Raw genomic sequence first — 18000 nt, 5'->3', positions numbered from 1 at the left:
AAACCTTGTGTCGACAGATATTAAACATGACTGAGACCTCTCCTGACGTTGAGCTAGAGCAGGCACACCATGCCTTGATTGTCACCTGCGAAGATCACCTGCGGGACACTATATTAGCCCCCTTCTAGTCTTCAGATATTGTTGCAATTTTAAATGATAGGTTAGATTCTTAGTAACAGGTTAGCAGTTTCATGTTTGAGCTCTTTCAAGACTCTGGGGTAAATATCATCTGATCCTGATGATTTGTTGCTCTTTAGCTTGTCAATTTGATTTGTTGGTTCTTTATAACTGCCTTGACGGTAGTTTTGTTTTGATCTGTCTTTCTTCCAGTAATGATAGATTCAGTTGTATTGTGATAATATTGCCTAGCAATCCCATCACCTTGTTCTGTGTTCCAGTAAGGACTAGATATTAAGTAGTTTCTCCTTTGGTCAGTTCCTGGACCAACTGCTCTATGAAGTAGTTGTTTATGGCATCTAGAAACATATACCTCCCTAGCATGTCCCAATTAGACACCCCCTCCCTTCTCTCCCCCATCAATATTAGGGTAATTGAAATATCTCATTGTTATTTGTTAGCTTTCCTGATTTCTGTAACATTTCACTATCTCTGTCCTATCTTGTCCAGGTAGATGGTAGAATATCCATTAGTATGCTCCCTTCCCATCACATATGGAATGGTGGTATAAAAAATATTCCACATTACATGTTTCTTGCAGAATTTGTATTCTTTAACATATAGCATCATCCCTCCATCAATCTGATCCACCCTATCATTTCAGTATAATTTGAAGAGTGATACCAGGCTGTTTCATTGGTACTATTTTTCCACCAGGTCTATCAAATACCTATATGTATTCATTATTAATGCCATATATTCTAACTCTCCCATCTTATATATCAAAGTTCTTGTATTTACAATTTCAAGTACGTATTTTTCTTGGATTTTTTTCTAACTTTTTTTTTACAATCTGCTTAGCTGTTGACATAATAATTTGTAATCATTTATCTCTGTTTATTTATATTCTCTTGGACTACTTCAGCTTTTATTATAACCTATTGGGATAGTCCAATTTCCACATTACCAGTATCTCTTGAAGATGCTTTGTTCTGAATCATATGCTCCTGAAAGACTGTCAGCTATCCCCTAAATTCTAACTTAAAAGCTACTCTATTTACTTTTTACAAGTTAGCACCCACAGCCTGGTTCCATCCTAATTAAGATGGAGACTGTTCTTTCAGAATAGGCTCCCCCTCCATAGAAGGTTGCTAGTTCCTAACAAATGTAAGTTCTTCCTTCCCCAGCTATCATCTCTTCCATACATTGAGACATTGGAGCTCTGCCTGCTTCTGTGGTCTTGCTTATGCAACAGGGAACATTTCTGAGAATACTAGCCTGAAAGCAGAAGTCAGATTCCCCAGTAACCATCAAAATATTTCCCATTCAACAACAATAACCTCATGGACCAAAAGAACTTATAGCAGACCATAACCACACCCAACCACACCCCCATTCTGAACCCATCCCCCTGAAGCCAACCCCATTTTAAAGGTTCTATCTACCCACCTCTCTTACTTACCTCCAACATATTCAACACCTCCTATCAGCCTCTGGCTGCAGGTAGCCCTGGAACAGAAGACACTAGAAGGACCTAACCCTCAGCCTCCTATTAAGTCTCTCCCCCATTCAAGTAAAGATACCTTCCCCTAGGCCCCCATTTTTCTCCTTCCACATCATATATTATATATCCATCCAGAGAGAGAAAAACATACACACACCCCACCCTTAAGTTTTAATATCTAATCCAATGCAAAAATCTCACTTCATATAGAGCAGTGGTCTCAAACTCGTGGCCTGGGGGCCACATGCGGCCCGCCAAGTACTATGTTGAGGCCCTCAGTTTGTTTATCATAATCACAAAAGTAAAATAAAACAATTTCTTGATCATATGTCTCTTTAGCTATAAATTACAATATTATTATTAAGACTTAGCCAAAAGGAAAGATTTATAAACTATAAAGAGTTTTACCTCATGCAAAATTGTCATTTCTTTAATAAGACATTAACTGTTTTTTTCTGCGGCCCTCCAAGTACCGACAAATCTAAAATGTGGCCCTGCAAAGGGTTTGAGTTTGAGACCACTGATATAGAGTTAGATCACTCCTCTACCTCCACTCAAAATAAAGCAAAGACAAAAGTCATATGAGCCATTCAAATGATGGCAGCTGTCATAGGCCTCCAGGTTCCATAAGAACTCGAGGTGAGCCTAGTTATTCTTGGCCAACAGACTCTGCCAGTATTGTGACTTAGAGTGCATCACCTATGCTGCACTTGGGGCTTTCACCACAGGAGCATCTTCTGGGATATGCCATGCTTTTTCCAAAGTCCTGACCTGCCAAATTTTCCCAGCCAGTGGGAAGCAAAGAGCAAATGGAAAGTCCTACTAGTACCTGATCTTTTCACGGGTTAGCTTGTCCAACACCAGCTTAAGCTTTCTCCACTTTCTTAAAGTGTAAGAGTCATGGTACACTTGAATCACACTGTCTTGATAGTGAAGGACCCATTTGCCCATTCATTTTGCAACATTTTCTTTGTCTGCATATTTTATGTGTCTGACCAGTTTCCCAGGGCCAATTCCATTTCCATAGTACTCACTTCCTCCCCCAACAACTGTTGGCAGAAGGTATGGGCAAACAATAGTACATTCTTCTGATTGGAACTTTCCATCAGAGGTTCTGAGACTGATTTTGGTTCTCCAGATCATCTAATTTGTACTTAAGTTTGTCATCTTGGCCTGCTAGAATATCCAGCTTAGACTGAGCATCCTGTAGGGTCTTGTTAGTCTCCCTCACCAGCCATTCAGGTTCTTCTACATGAGTGTCCAGGTCTTTAATCTCCGTGCAGCTTCTCAATTTTGGAGGTAAGCTCACCTCTTGTCTCATGGATTTCACTCCAGAAGTCATGGAGCTCTTCTACATATCTCAGCTCAAGTCATGCAGCCCACCACAGCCATCCTCAAGTCACAGAATCAGTTCCCATGTCACGTGGGAGGAAAAGACAGCCATGAATACTTCTTTTCAAGTGGAGCCTGAGAATTTGCTCTCAAGCATCCCTTCTCAGGGCTGACTTCACTTCCTCCTTACAAACAGAGAGCTTTTACCTACTTTCCTGTTAAATTCTGTTTGTATTTTAAAATAGTTAATTATGTAAACCACAGTCTCCTTTTTCACCATCAAGGGATCCAGAGAAATAAAGGGCCATGTTTATTAAAGATTAGGTGTGCACTAGCAGACAGCACACCTTAAGTGTCATGCAGCCCACTTTATTCTATGGACCATGCATCATTTAGTGCTAAGCTTTTGTAAAGATGGCCCAATGCATTTCTGTGGGAAAGGCAGTTCAACAGCTGGGAGAATTCTGTGAAAAAATTTGAAATTTCTATTCATAATAGTTTAAAAATCTTAATAATTTTTTTTGTATGGAATCCTCCCAGCTTAAGGCTTGACTCCTCCCACAGGCCTGAAATCCACCCCCATGCTTGCCTTTTCCCTTGTCAGATTATGGCCCCTCCTCAACTATATCACTCTCCAGGTTCCATATTCTTCAACTGTCTAATCCCAACCTAGCTTGAACATCTCTCCTACCTTGGTAGGTTTCCCAGTTTTTTTTGATCCTTCTTAAAGGTGGACACCTTTCAGCTTTCTTTCTGTGCCCCTTAATTTGTTCTTCCTCTGCACCCCTGTTCTCTCCCTCCAGCATGCTGTCTGAGACCTTCAGCTGTTCCCTCCCCCCAGTTCTCTCTCTTACCTCCACTCAGTTTTATATGTCCCCCAGGTCTCCTTCATACCTTTTGCAAAATTTGTCCCACACCCATGTTTTTCTCTTCTTTCCATTACATTACATTACATTACATTAGCGACTTCTATTCCGCCTGTACCTTGCAGTTCTAGGCAGATTACATTTGAAGACAGCTGGACATTAACAGGAAGTTACAAATTAGCGATTGGATACATAGGAGAGGTTTTAGAATAAAAGAGGATAGGTAGAATTTTGAGGAATATCTTTAGGGGAGTTGGGGGTTGAGGGGGAAGGTTACTGGTTAGAGTCATTGAGGGGGAGTTGCAAGAGGCGAGGAGGTCGAAGGGAGAATTGCAAGGAAGGGGGGAGAAGAGAGGGAGGGTTGAGAAGGCTGGATATATTTTTTGAAAAGCAAAGTTTTGATTTCTTTTCGAAAAGATTTAAAGTCAATTGTTGCTGTCAGCAGGTTGGAGATGGAGGGGTCCAGTTTTGCTGCCTGCGTTGCTAGGAGGCCATCATACATCTTCTTGCGCTGATTGCCCTTGAGTGGTGGGAAGGAGAAAAGGATCTGGGAGAAAGGTTTCTAATTAGACGGTTATTAGGTAGGTGGGAGCAATACCGTTTATTGCTTTGAATAATAGACAATATAATTTGAATTGAATTTGTGCTCGTAACGGAAGCCAAATTTTCCAAGAGAATAGATCAGCCTGAGAGCTGTATTTTGAATGGACTGTAATTGATTTATCGAGTTTGTGGGGCAAGGTAGGTAGAGAATATTACAGTAATCCATTAGTCCTAGGACAAGTGATTGAACTATGATTTTGTAATGCTCTTTGTCGAAAAATTTTCTTATTTTTCGTAGGTTGCGCATGGTGAAGAATGCTTTTTGAGTCGTTTTGTTGATTTGGGTCTGCATTGTGTAGCATCTGTCTATCGTCACTCCAAGGATTTTGAGAGAGGCCTGTAAGGGGTATTTGGTGGCATTTATTTCTAATTCTGTTATGGATTGGGTTTTATCCTTTTCAAGTAGTAGAAATTTTGTTTTGTCCGCGTTCAGCTTCAGTTTGTGGTCCAGCATCCATTTTTCCACTGCTTCCAGTGTTGCTTTCAGGTTACAGGTTGAGGTGAGATCTAGGGAGTCGAAGGGGAAGAGTATGGTAATGTCATCTACGTAGCTGAATGATATTACATTTAAGGTATCTAGAGTGGTACCAAGGGAGGATAGGAAGAGGTTGAAGAGCATGGGCGACAGTGGTGACCCTTGTGGTACTCCACAGAGGTTAGACCAGGGGTCAGATTTGAGATCGTTTGACTTCACTCTGTTTATTCTTGTCTGAAGGAATCCTTGGAACCAGTTATAAACCCCGCCTGAGATCCCTATGGTGTCTAGTATCTGCAGAAGTATGGTGTGGTCTACCAGATCAAATGCAGCGGAGAGATCGAGTTGAATTAACAACATCCTTTTTCCTTTACTAAGGTGTTGTCGAGCTGTGTCAAGTAAGGTTGCTAGTACTGTCTTTGTGCTGTGGTTGGTTCTGAATCCAGATTGAGAGGGGTGCCTTTTTTGCCATTGCCACTGCCATTGTCTTTTTTGCCATTTGTATACTTTTTGGGTTCTTCTTTTCTCTACTTTTGCTTCCATCTCCCCTTTCTCTCTTCTCCATGTTCTTTTTGCTTTCTCCCTAGGTTCCTTCTTTCTCCCTTTTTTATGTGATCTCCTTGTCCCTTCCCTGTAGTCCTACCCCTTTACTTTCTTTGAATATATTCTTCTTTTAAGAAACATTGAAGGCTTGCAGCTCATTCCAGATTCCACATAAGAAACATAGAGATTGGAGGAGGAGCAGCAGGTTGGAAACAGGAGCATATGGTCACTGTCTTTATGCTGCTGCCAAATCAGAGACAGGGCAGACCCACAGCAAATGAGATAGGAAGAATAAGTTAACTTTCCTTATAACAAGTTTCTTGTTTTTTTGGGCCACAGTGGTTGGAGAAACTGCTCGTATTGCATGCCAGGACATTTGAGGCCTAGAGGCTGAAAATTAAGATAAGAGTGCATTTTAACATTTCAGAAAGCATTCAGTGTTTGCTATAGTCAGGGTGCAGAAGTGCTGTTGTTTTAATGTAACATTTTTTCTTTAATTTTCAGCGTGATCCATCTGAGACTGTATCTGTTAAAGATGTGTTGGCTCGAGCTGCTGCTAAAGGACTACTGGAGGGGGTTGAGATGGCAAAACCCCCCAAAAAAGAGGACAAGAAAAAGAAATCCAAAACAGTACTACAAAAGAATACTTCCAGTGCCTCTATTACTCAGGCAAAAATTGCAGAGTTCCTGAACAAAGAGAGTAGTAATTCAAACACAAAAATTCCTTTATCAAAACAATCTAGTACTATATTACAGAAAAGCGTAGGTCAAATAAACAGTAACATTCAGAATAAAAGAGTACTCAAGCAGATCACAAGTACAGTTGGGCTTGGGACAGTAAAGAATACAAGCAGCCTTTCATCCATGTCAAAGGTGTTTGACAAGCAAACTATCATGAAGCCAAAGCCAGAAGACAAAATGGTTGCATTGAAACCTGTAGAAATAGTTCTTCCTCCAGTACTGTTGCCATTCTACAGTTCAACAGGAAACAAAGCGGGAAATCCATCTAACTTGTATCCTGGCTTTTACCGCCTGAATGGAGTAAAGAACACCTTACAAAACCCACTAGCACCATCATTAACCATACTAAACAAACAAAAAGAAACTTTGCCTTTTGTGGTTAGGCATCCCCGACCTTGGCTGTGAAAATGGATGCTTTTTGTAGCAGGTTCATTGTCGAAGACATAGTCTCTTAAAACTTGGGCATTTTTAAATAACTTTTCATGTCCTTAAGAGTGCTGTAGTCTTTTTTTAAATTTTTTTTATTTTGAAACTACTGTCGAGGACTGTGATGTGCAGTTTCCATTCAGTCCGTCTTAATATGAGTTGAGAATCAGAATTGGCATAATCTATAACATACTTAGATCAAGGAAATTTTCGACTATGAACTACAGATGAATCTGCCTTCCCTCTTATATTCCAAAATTAAATTGCTGAGACCAGTAAATTCTTAAGAGGAGGAACATCTGAATTTCAGATTAATGATCGTAGCTACAAGGTAGTCTTTTGATTAAAACCGATAATCTATCCGTAACCTAAACCAAAGGATGCAGTGTTGGAAAAACAATTTTAATTCATATATATATATGCATAAACTCTGTAACCATCATAAAACCTTTTACTTGGGCACCATTAAATAAAGTTATGCAAACCATTGCATAAATTTGTTTTTGGATATTTAAGCACTGCATGACTAGCACTGCATGACAATAGGCTGCAGTTCTCAAAAAAAAAAAAAAAGTCAAAGCCAGATAGGGCCAGTTATGGTGAAGTAAATCCATGGTTGATTAACAATCTTACAAGTTTTGGTAGTAGTTTACAATATTACAAAGACTGGTGGTAGGACATGGAGATTGGGTGTGGGGGAAGAGGGAAGAGGGAGTAGGGTATTGGATTAATGAAAGGTAAAGCTATGTCTGACAGATGGGGGTATATCCTTGTTACGTGAACAGGAATATAATCATACTGGATAAGCCAATTGGTCATTTTCTGTCAACATTTGTTATTTTATGGTACTCTACATTTGGCACGAACCAATGTAGCAGGCTATCATTAGCCTGTCAGATATGACTGTCTGTATCATCTGCTTTCCCAGTAGTTTATCACAAAGATGCTGAAATAGTCAAACCATAATAGCCTGAAAAGGTTACTCTTAAGACTAAATGTCACATTTTTGCATGCAATAAGCAGTTATTCATCAATGCAAGCAGAGTGATTTTTACATCTCAAGAATTGCCATTTGTGCCTTGTGGAAGCCCTTTTTCCACTCTTAATGAAAATAAAATCTTTATTTAAGGAGCTAGCTAAAATTAATAGTAAATGCCCTTAAATGGCAAGATTTGACAGTAAAAAATGTTTCATGGTGTAGAGCAGTGGTTCTCAAACCTGTTCTGGGGGACCACCAGCCAATCAGATGTTCAGGATATCCCTAATGAATATGCATCAGAATACTTATAGCAGTTGGAACAACATATTATATTCCACTCTGTTCTAGCTGCTATAGGATATTCTCAAGAATGTTCATATGCTGGATTAATTATAATTACTAAGAAATTTTATATACTAGGTTCATTGTCTTTTATTCTCTTCCCCTGCCATGACTCATACCTCCCTTACCAGCTAACAGACCCCCCCTTTTACAAAACCATGATAGCGTTTTTTAGCACAGGCCAGCATGCTGAATGCTCTGTGCTGCTCCCAGCACTCATAATCTACCTGATTATGAGAAAGTAGCAAGCATGTTGTTACTTGTCTTAAGGTTACTCATGCACAGTTATGGATCAGTGCAAGTCTAACATTCAAGAGACAGGATGTCAGGAGAGTCCTTGTGTAAATCAAGTAAGAAACTGCTAGATTTGAAGCACAGTTCAGTGATAAAATTTCTCACAAAAAAAGGGAAAAAGCCAAAGGAGATCTGTGATTGCAGATTATGGCGAGTCTGTCCCATCATCCTACAAAGTAAAATTTTGAAGCAAGCAGTTTAAGTGGGGTAGAGAGTACATTGAAGATGACCCTCACACACACACACTGGATGGCCTATGGAAGCAACTTCCACAGAAATTTGCAAGAAAGCCAAGGATTTAATTTTGTCAGACAGAATACCTGAAGAAATGGACATCTTAGTAGGTACAGTTTGGAAAATAATTCATGAAAAGTTGGGCATGTTCAAGGTTGGTGCAAGATGGGTTCCAAGAATGCTGACACCATGTCAGAAGGCCTTGAGGCTCCAGTGATGTTAGGAGAACTTGGAGATGCTCCATGAAGACCAAGTGAATATTTTTAATCATTTGGTGACTGGAGATGAGACTTGGGTCTATCATAGAGATCCTGATTCCAAAATGGAATCAATACAGTAGAAGCACAAGTCATCCCCCAGCCCAAAAAAGTTCAAGACAGAAAAATCTGTAAGCAAAGTCATGGCAAATGTCTTCTGGGATGATGAAGGACTTTTGCTTCTGGAGTTCATGCCACATAAGACAACCATAACCGGGGAGAGTTATGCCAACAAAATGATTGCTTTGCGGGAGTCAGTTGAGAAAAGATGAGGAAAACTCACAGCAGGGGTGCTGCTTCTTCAAGACAATGTACCGGTGCACATGTCACGACAATTGCAACTGCCATCTGAGAATGTGGGTTTCAGCAACTGGCTCCCTCAGATTATTTTTTGTTTCGAGTTTTGAAGAAATCTCTCCACAGACAGCAGTTTTCAAGTGATGAAGACGTCAAGGAAGCTGTGACGTCTTGGATGGTCAACAGAAAGATTATTTTCAAAGGGGTTAATGTCATTGCAGGAAAAATTGATGAAGTGTATGTAGCTATCAAAGCACTATATTGAAAAATAAATTTTTTAAAAAAGTCTTTTCTTTCCTACTCAGGTAGATAAATTATTGATATATAGGGAAATGGTAAGAGAAAATGTGTCTGGATTTATATGAGATTGATTGAGAGAAGTAAGTTGTATAAGTGAGTGAGTCTTCTCAGTTGTCTGCCATTAATGCTTTACTTAGCGCACACACATACAAACATAAGATCATAATCACTACTACTATGACCCTCCATCTCCTCTGTTTTCCATAACATAGCTTTTCATCAGGCCTCATTACTTTCTGTTTCATACCTCCTTTGTTCACTCTAACATACGTCCCATTGCCTTCTTTCACCCCAACCCTCTATTGCTTTTCGTCTCACACATCTCCAGCTCCTAATGTTCACTTTCTTACTCTACACTCCATTGTTAGGTGCTGCTGCAGCACATAACCACATAACCACACTGCCTAAGCCTATTGTTCAAAATTTGCTTCTTCCTCAACATAGCTCCCACCAGTATCTCCGGAATCCCACAGACAAACACAAATACCACTAATTTACATTTTTTTCTGTCTGTATTCTGCACACACTCGGGTCATTCCACAGCTAGTGTGACAGCCATCAGTTGCTTCTCTATAACATTTCTGATTTACATGCTTTTGCTGGCCAAACTTTTCTCCTGATATAAGATTACCATCTGCCCTTTGACTCTTTTCTATTGCCCTGAATTTGTCTCCTCTCACTAGGCCTACTTCAAACTCTCTTTTCTATGGTTAACTTCAGTCTGATGGACAGAGTGGTCACAGTAGCCTGGAAACAAGCTCTTATCTGTCCAATCCAAAGGAATAACTTTGGAACCAATCCCTCTATTCAAGCTATAGATAATTTTCTAACCTCCCCTATATAACTATGCTCATTGAGAAGATAGTCTTTCAGTAGCTCTCACAGCATGTAGAATCCCCCAATGTTTTATATCTGAGATAATCTGTTGCCTTTTCTTGGCTTTTGACCTGGTGATCACAACTGCTTAATCATGTTGTGGAAATCAGCACTTCAGGTTAAATTCTTGATTGGTTTACACTTTGACAGATCATTCATTCTCTATTGCTTTGCTGCCTTCTGCCTTAACTACTCAACCTCTGCCATAAAGAGTTCCAGAAGGATCAATTCCTATCCCCTTTACTCTTTCATATCTTTTTCAGACCTGCTAGCTATCTTGATGTAGGATTGTAGTGTCTCAGCTTATTTTTATGCTGATGATATAGTGCTATTCTCTCAATTTGACCCATGTCATCCTTCTCTTATCCACCTTCATTCTTGTTTAGATGCAGTTGATTCCTGGCTTTGCAACCATCTGGATCACTGGAATCTAGCTCTACCTTACTTTGAGTTATAACTCCATTATGCTGGTTCATTCAGTGTTCCAATGCCTTGGCACTTTTATTAATCTGAAATTATCCTTCGAACCTCAAGTATTACAAGTTGTAAAACATTGCTTTTCGATTCTTTACCAATTCCATTCTGTCCATTTGGTTGTTGATAAACCAACCTAGCTATCACTTCTTTATATGTATGCTACATCATGTCTTGATTATTGTAATTCAGTATATAGTGGTATTACTAAAACACTCAGACTTCTACAATTTGTACAGAATGCTGCAATTTGTGCTCTTTGCCATGTTAGGAAAGTTGATTGGGTGGCATTACTGTTTATCCAGAAATATTGGCTACTTTTTAGATTTAGAATATGGTTTAAATGTCTAGTACTTGCCTACAAAGCACTCTATAAGCATCATCCTCAATATCATACATCACAGACAGTTCTCTATACCCTAATTCACTTACTTCATTCTGCATTTTGCTTTCAGTTAACTATTCCATTACCGGTGGTTGCCAGATATAAGACCTTAAGAAATTCTGCCTTTTTTTTCTGCCACCAACACTACGAAACTCACTTTTTCTACCTCTTCAACAAAAACCATTGTTCTTTAAATTTAGATCAACACTAAAGACACTCTTTTTCTTCCAGGTCTTTTCAAGATCAAGACTAGTCCAACTCTGATGACTCTGTTTTTGCCTGTCCTCTACCCCTTCTTATTCTTCTTTCTAGGATTTCCTGCCCTATCAATCAATGATATTTTCTCTTTTCAAATTATTTTGTTTATAAACCGTTTTGCTTTACTCTGCATGAAAGACAGTATATTAAATCTCAATAAACCAAAATCTCCTTATCTCAAGAAAAATATAGCAGCACTAGAAAAGGTTCAAAGAGTGACCAAGATGATAAAGGGGATGGAATTCCTCTCGTATGAGGAAAGACTTAAAAAAGACTAAAAACGTTAGGGTTCTTTAACTTGGAAAAGAGATGGCTGAAGTCTACAAAATCCTGAGTGGAGTAGAACAGGTACAAGTGGATCAATGTTTCACTGTCAAAAATTACAAAGACTAGGAGACACTCGAAGTTACAGGGAAATACTTTTAAAACCAATAGGAGGAAATATTTTTTCACTCAGAGAATAGTTAAGCTCTGGAACGCATTGCCAGAGTTTGTGGTAAGAGCAGATAGCGTAGCCGATTTTAAAAAAGCTTTGGACAATTTCCTGGAGGAAAAGTCCTAGTCTGTTATTGAAAAAGACACGGGGAAAGCTACTGCTTGCCCTGGATCAGTAGAATGGAATGTTGCTACTCTTTGGGTTTTGGCCAGGTACTAGTGACCTGGATTGGCCATTGTGAGGATGGCTACTGGGCTTGATGGACTATTAGTCTGACTCAGTAAGGCTATTCTTATATTCTTCCCTTTCACTGGAGGAGCTGCTATGGCCCATAAGTACATAAGCATCATCATACTGAAACAGACCAAAGGACCATCAAGCCCAGTATCCTGTTACCAACCATGGCTAATCCAGGTCACAAATAGACTTTATTTTGTTTATCCTAGGAATAAGCACTAGATTTTTTCCCAAGTCTGTCCTATTAATGCTTTATGGACTTTTTTTATTTTTTTTTTAGGAACTAGTTTAAACCTTTTTTAAAAAAATCTAATGAACTACAGTGGTGCCTCACACAACGAACTTAATTGGTTCCAGGAGCAAGTTTGTTATGTGAAACGTTCGTTATGTGAAACGCGTTTTCCCATAGGAATACATGTAAAAAAAAATAATTCGTTCTGCAGCATAAAATATGCTAAGATGACATAAAAAAGATAAATTTTTTGTTATTATTTTTATTTAGATACATCTAAAAACATACATCTCCCTGTCCTTTTACTTCCACTATCTTCCTATCCCATCTCTATTCCCTTTTGTCCCTCTCCCCATGATCAATCATCTCACCACCTCTCTCTGCCCTCACCCTCAGGGTTCAAGATTGCTTCCACTCTTTTTCCTGTTGTTCTCTCTGCCTGTCACCCTATGATTTAGCATCCCTTCTGCCCTTGTCCAATATTTCCCCTTCTCTCCCTCCCTCTCATCCCCTGCTCCAACATGTGCTTTCAGCGGCCTTCTCCCCCCTTAAGCGTCTTTTCTTCTCCACTCCACCTTTCCTCCCTCCCTGCCTCCACCTTTGTGGCGCTTTTGCACCCGACCGACAACAGAACAGGCCCGGTCGGACAAATCTCCCTGTCCTGTAGCCGCGAATCTAAATTACCTTCTTACAGCAGCTGGATTATTGAAGCTGCTGTAAGAGGTAATTTAGATTCGCGGCTACAGGGCAGGGAGGTTTGTCGGCCGGGCCTGTTGTCGGTCGATCGGGGGACCTGACCAGCTGTGCACATTCTTCGGGGCGGACCGCCCCCTCCCCCCTCTTTCGTTCGCCATTGCCTTCTTCCTACCTGCCCTGCTGCAGCCGCACACAGCCGACCGGAAGTCTTCCTGATGTCAGCGCTGACGTCGGAGGAAGGGAGGGCTTTGCTTAAGCCCTCCCTCCGACGTCAGCGCTGACGTCGGGAAGATTTCCGTTTGGCTGTGTGCTGCGACAGGGCAGGTAAGGAGAAGGAGACTACCCTCGACCAACCCCGCTGCGATCCAACCCCGCAGGAACCCCGGAAGGATGCAGCTCGGGCGACTTCGTTGTGTGAAACGAAGTACGTTATACGGATCACGACATAAAGTTCGTTGTGCGCAGCGTCCGCTGTGCGAGGCGGCCGTTATGCGAGGCACCACTGTACTTTTACCACACTCTCTAACAATAAATTCCAGAATTTAATTACAAATTTGAGTAGATAAATATTTTCTCAGATTTATTCTTTTTTTTTAATGTACTACTTGGTAACTTCAGTGTATGCCCCCTAACCATTGTATTTTTGGAAAGAGTAAACAAATGATTAATGTGTATCTGTTCTTTACCACTCAGTATTTTATAAGCCTGTATCATATCTCCCCTCAGCCATCTCCTTTTTAACCTTTCCTCATAGGAAAGTCTTTCCATCCCCTTTATCATTTTCATTGCTCTCTGTATCTTTTCTAATTCCACTAAATCCTTTTTGAGATGCAGTTTTAGAATTGAACACAATATTCGAGGTGCAGTCGTAGCATGGAGCAATATAAAGATATTAGTAGAATCTCAGTTTTGTTCTCCATTCCTTTCCTAATAATTCCTAACATCCCATTTGCTTTCTTAGCTGCTGCTGTATTCTGAGCAGAAGGTTTCAATGTATCATTGATGATGACACCTAAATCCTTTTCATTAGTAGTGACTCCTAATGTGAACCTTGCATCATATACCGTAGCTTAATTTGGGCTCCTCTTCCCTATGTGTATCACTTTGCACTTGCTCTCACTGAATTCATCTGCCATTTGGAAGCCTAGTCTCCCAATCTTGTAAGGTCTTTTCAGGGCTGTGGAGTTGGTAGATAAATGTTCCGACTCCGATTCCTCAGTTTTTTGTACTTCAGACTCCGACTCCAGGTACCCGAAATTTCCTCCGACTCCTTGACTCCGACTCCACAGCACTGGTTAATTTTCAGATTGTTAAAATGGAACGTCAAGTTGAGAGAAATGAGCATTTTCGACACCACCTTCTTTTTGCTTTTAATCAAGGTTCTAAGGCCGCAGAAGCTGCTCGCAACATTTGCGCTATGTATATAGTGGGTGCTATAGCTGAAAGAATCGCTCGTGATTGGTATGTTAAAAAATGGAGTCAGTAGATAAATGTTCCGACTCCGACTCCTCAGTTTTTTGTACTTCTGACTCCGACTCCGACTCCAGGTACCTGAAATTTCCTCCGACTCCTCGACTCCGACTCCACAGCCCTGGGTCTTTTTGCAATTTTTTCACAATCCTCTTGTGATTCAACAACTTTAAATGACATTGTGTCATTAGCAAATTTGATCATCTCACTCATTATTCCTGTTTCCAGATTATTTATAAATATGTCTAAAATCAGCAGTCCTAGCAGAAATCCCTGAGGAACACAACAATTAAGCCTTCTCCATTGATAATATTGACCATTTAAACCCTACTCTTTGTTTTAACCAGCTCTTAATCCACAACAGGATACAATCTCATATCCCATGACTAATTTCCTTAGGAGTCATGCATTAGGTACCTTGTCAAACGCCTTCTGAAAGTTCAGACACATGATATGAACCAACTTACCTTTACATAAGAGCTGCCATAATGAGACAGACCACAGGTCGATCAAGCCCAGTATTCTGTTGCCAACAGTGGCCAACTCAGGTCACAAGTACCTGACAAGATACCAAAGAGTAAAACATATAGGCCCAGATTCTGTATATGGAATCCGGTCTCAGAAACTGCCTCAGTGGCTTTTGAGAATCACACACGGGCGGCCTATACAGAATCACCCTAAACCGCCTAACCACTACGACTCTCTAACTGGCACCCATGTTACAGGCTACCCGAAAATAATTTCATAAACACCTGGTGCAAAAACCTTTTTGAGTGAAACCACAAAACATGCACCAGATCTACTAAAATAAAAGAATACCTAGACATTTTCTTCTGTGCTTAGAGCTGTGTAGATATCGAGACCTTTAAGAAAGCAAACAGCCCACTGTTAAACAGTTCTTCTTCCAATCATCGCACAGTGTTACTTGTATACTTGATTGTAATTCAACACTACTTGCTTTAAATTTTTTAAATTGTGTAAACCAAGGGTGCCCACAATTTTTGAGCTTGCAAGCTACTTTTAAAATGACCAAGTCAAAATGATCTACCAACAATAAAATTTAAAAAAAACACAAAGCACACTGTACGCAGAGAAAATATTAATTATCATTTATATTCCGTGGGTTTTCAAAGAGGTCAAGGCAGATGACTTTATGCAATGTCACCTCAGTAACAACTATAAAAAAATAGACAAATATACCCCCTCCCTTTTTACTAAACTGCGATAGCGTTTTTTTGCGCAGGGAGCTGCGCTGAATGCCCTGCGCTGCTCTCAATGCTCATAGGCTCTCTGCGCTAAAAAAACACTATTGCAGTTTAGTAAAAGAAGGCCATAGTGCAAAATATAGACAGCATATATAAATTCTCAAAACGGACACATTTTGATCACTAAATTGAAAATAAAATCATTTTTCCTACCTTTGTTGGCTGGTGATTTCATGAGCCTCTGGTTGCACTTTATTCTTCTGACTGTGCATCCAATATTTCTTCCTTTCTTTCAGCCTGCTGTATGCTTCCAGACCTCATTCCCTCCTCCAACTTTTTCTTCCTCTCTCCCTGCCCCTCCCCTTTCCTTCTGTCTTTCTGTCTCCCTGCCCCCCTTTCTTTCTGTCTGTCTTTCTCCATGCCCCCTTTTTTTCTGTCTTCCTGTCCCCCCCCTTTCTTTCTTTCTCCCTGCTTCCCCTTTTATCTGTCTCCCTGCCTGCTCCCAAGCTACTGCCGCTGCCATCAGGGAACAAGCCTCCAAACCATTGCCGCCCCAAGCTCTCCCTGCTTCCCCACACAGAAGCATCGGGCCGACCAGATTTCCTCTCCCTGACGTCATTTCTGAAGTCGGAGAGGAAGTTCCAGTCCAGCCAGGCAACGATTGACTGGCCCGGAACGTCCTCTCTGACGTCAGAATTGACGTCGGGTGGGGAATTGGTCGGCTCGACGCTTCTGAGTCGGGAAGCAAGTAGAATGTGAAGGCAACACAATCGACTTGCGTTGCCTTCGCAATCTACCAGTCGATCACGATCGACCTTTTGAGCACCCCTGGTGTAAACCGTCATAAACTTAGCTTTTAAAGAAGATAGTTGAATCTTCTAACAGGTTCTGATGCGTTTCACCAATGGCTGCTTCAGAGAACCCTGTTGGTCTTCAAAAGGACTCTGCTTTTGCTGTCTCTGAAAAAATTTAAAGTAGCATTAAAGATAAGTGGTGAAAAACACACTTTCCTTCACATAATTTAAAACTTCATTCATGACACCAGTTAAAGAATCCATACAAGCTTCAAATTGTTCAACAGTTTAAAAAAAAAACACCCCACCAACCTGATAGAAGGCTCCTCCCTTCTTAAGTCATACATACATGGAGTCTGAGCACGCTATATCAGTCTGCTGATTGGTTGGCAAAAGCATCACTGAATATATGCTGTATATGCTGTAACCTGGTCTATTTAAATGGATAATACTTATTCTTCACCCAGCGGACAGCAGCTTGATCTCAAACCCCAAGATGTTACTCACTGTAGAAATGCCCACCATTCCACTTCCCAATTCAGCCCTGATGGTGCCACTGTAGCCCAGAAGTATATCCACTCTTGTTCCCTAAACCATAACCGTGCCACCACATTCCCCCCTCCCCGGGGTAAGTATACTGAATCCAACACCGTGTAGCACAAGTCTTGCAGTTGATGTGACTGTGAGAGCCAATGTTGAACCAGTGGTGCTTCAATTTCACCCCTCCTGATTTTGCTGAGATGTTGAGTAATCCTGAGTCGTATGGCTCTCATGGCATGCCCTATGTAAAAAATATTGCAAGAGCATTGGATCAAATAAACAGCCATAGTACAGAAGGTACTTATCTCTTGGATCCAATTTGTGTGTCTCACTAAACAAGGTATGTTGTCTGGAAGACAGCCCTCTTTCTTCTTTGAAAGATTGCAACAGACACAATTGTATCCATGGTTTTTCCCTTTGCAAGAAAGTGACTTAGAAGTTTGTCATCTTTAAATCCTCTCCTTTAATTCATGTATGAAGATTTTGGAATAAAGCTATTTGGGTAAGAGTGGGGTTTGTTTGTTTTTTTGGGGGGTGGTGTATGAGTGCAGGATTTAACATTTATTCCAATCTTTTTTTATGAAAGCTAAACAAAATAAAAACAATGAACCAATAATGAACAATGAAACATAAAGAAAAGAAGTCTCATAAATCACATATTTGTTATAACCTGTGAATCTTTTCCTCCATTTCCTTTCATTTTAAAGTGGCTGCCTACACAGACGACCTTTTGGTGCACCATTCAGATTTCTTTGCCTCCATTTCTGGAAATGGTGAAGAAATAGGGTGACCATTCGTGGCTACGACTTAATCTCAAAACAGAAGCATTCCCCTCAGTCACAGTTATTTGGGAAGGCTAGGAGGTAGGCTTGCCCATATGACGGGCATCGGTCTTCCATTATTTGGGAGTGCAGATTGCTATGAATGCTCTATATTGACTTAATGTGCCGGTTCTGTTGAGGGAGACTAGACAGATGTTAGAGTGCTGGAGAGCACTTCCGCTTTCAATGATTAGTCGTGTGAATCTTGTTAGGATGCTTATACTGCCAAATTTGGTTCTACCTATTGCAGACACTTCCCCGCAAGC

At 40.5% G+C, this 18000-nt stretch overlaps 1 protein-coding gene across 2 annotated transcripts in view; it reads left to right on the top strand.

Moving 5' to 3' along the window:
* Positions 1-8508, top strand: part of NSUN7 (NOP2/Sun RNA methyltransferase family member 7) — a 139311-nt gene extending 130803 nt beyond the window's left edge. For both annotated transcript variants that reach the window (XM_033946886.1, XM_033946896.1), the window contains one exon: positions 5945-8508. In XM_033946886.1, the coding sequence (XP_033802777.1) occupies positions 5945-6586 (642 nt within the window). In that variant the 3' untranslated portion in view covers positions 6587-8508. The remainder of the gene's footprint in view (positions 1-5944) is intronic.
* The last annotated feature ends 9492 nt before the right edge of the window (positions 8509-18000 follow it).

Source organism: Geotrypetes seraphini, chromosome 1, assembly GCF_902459505.1.
Source record: "Geotrypetes seraphini chromosome 1, aGeoSer1.1, whole genome shotgun sequence".
NCBI classification, from domain to species: domain Eukaryota; kingdom Metazoa; phylum Chordata; class Amphibia; order Gymnophiona; family Dermophiidae; genus Geotrypetes; species Geotrypetes seraphini.
Note: the sequence above shows the minus strand (reverse complement) of the source record. Positions and strands in the feature narration are given on the sequence as shown.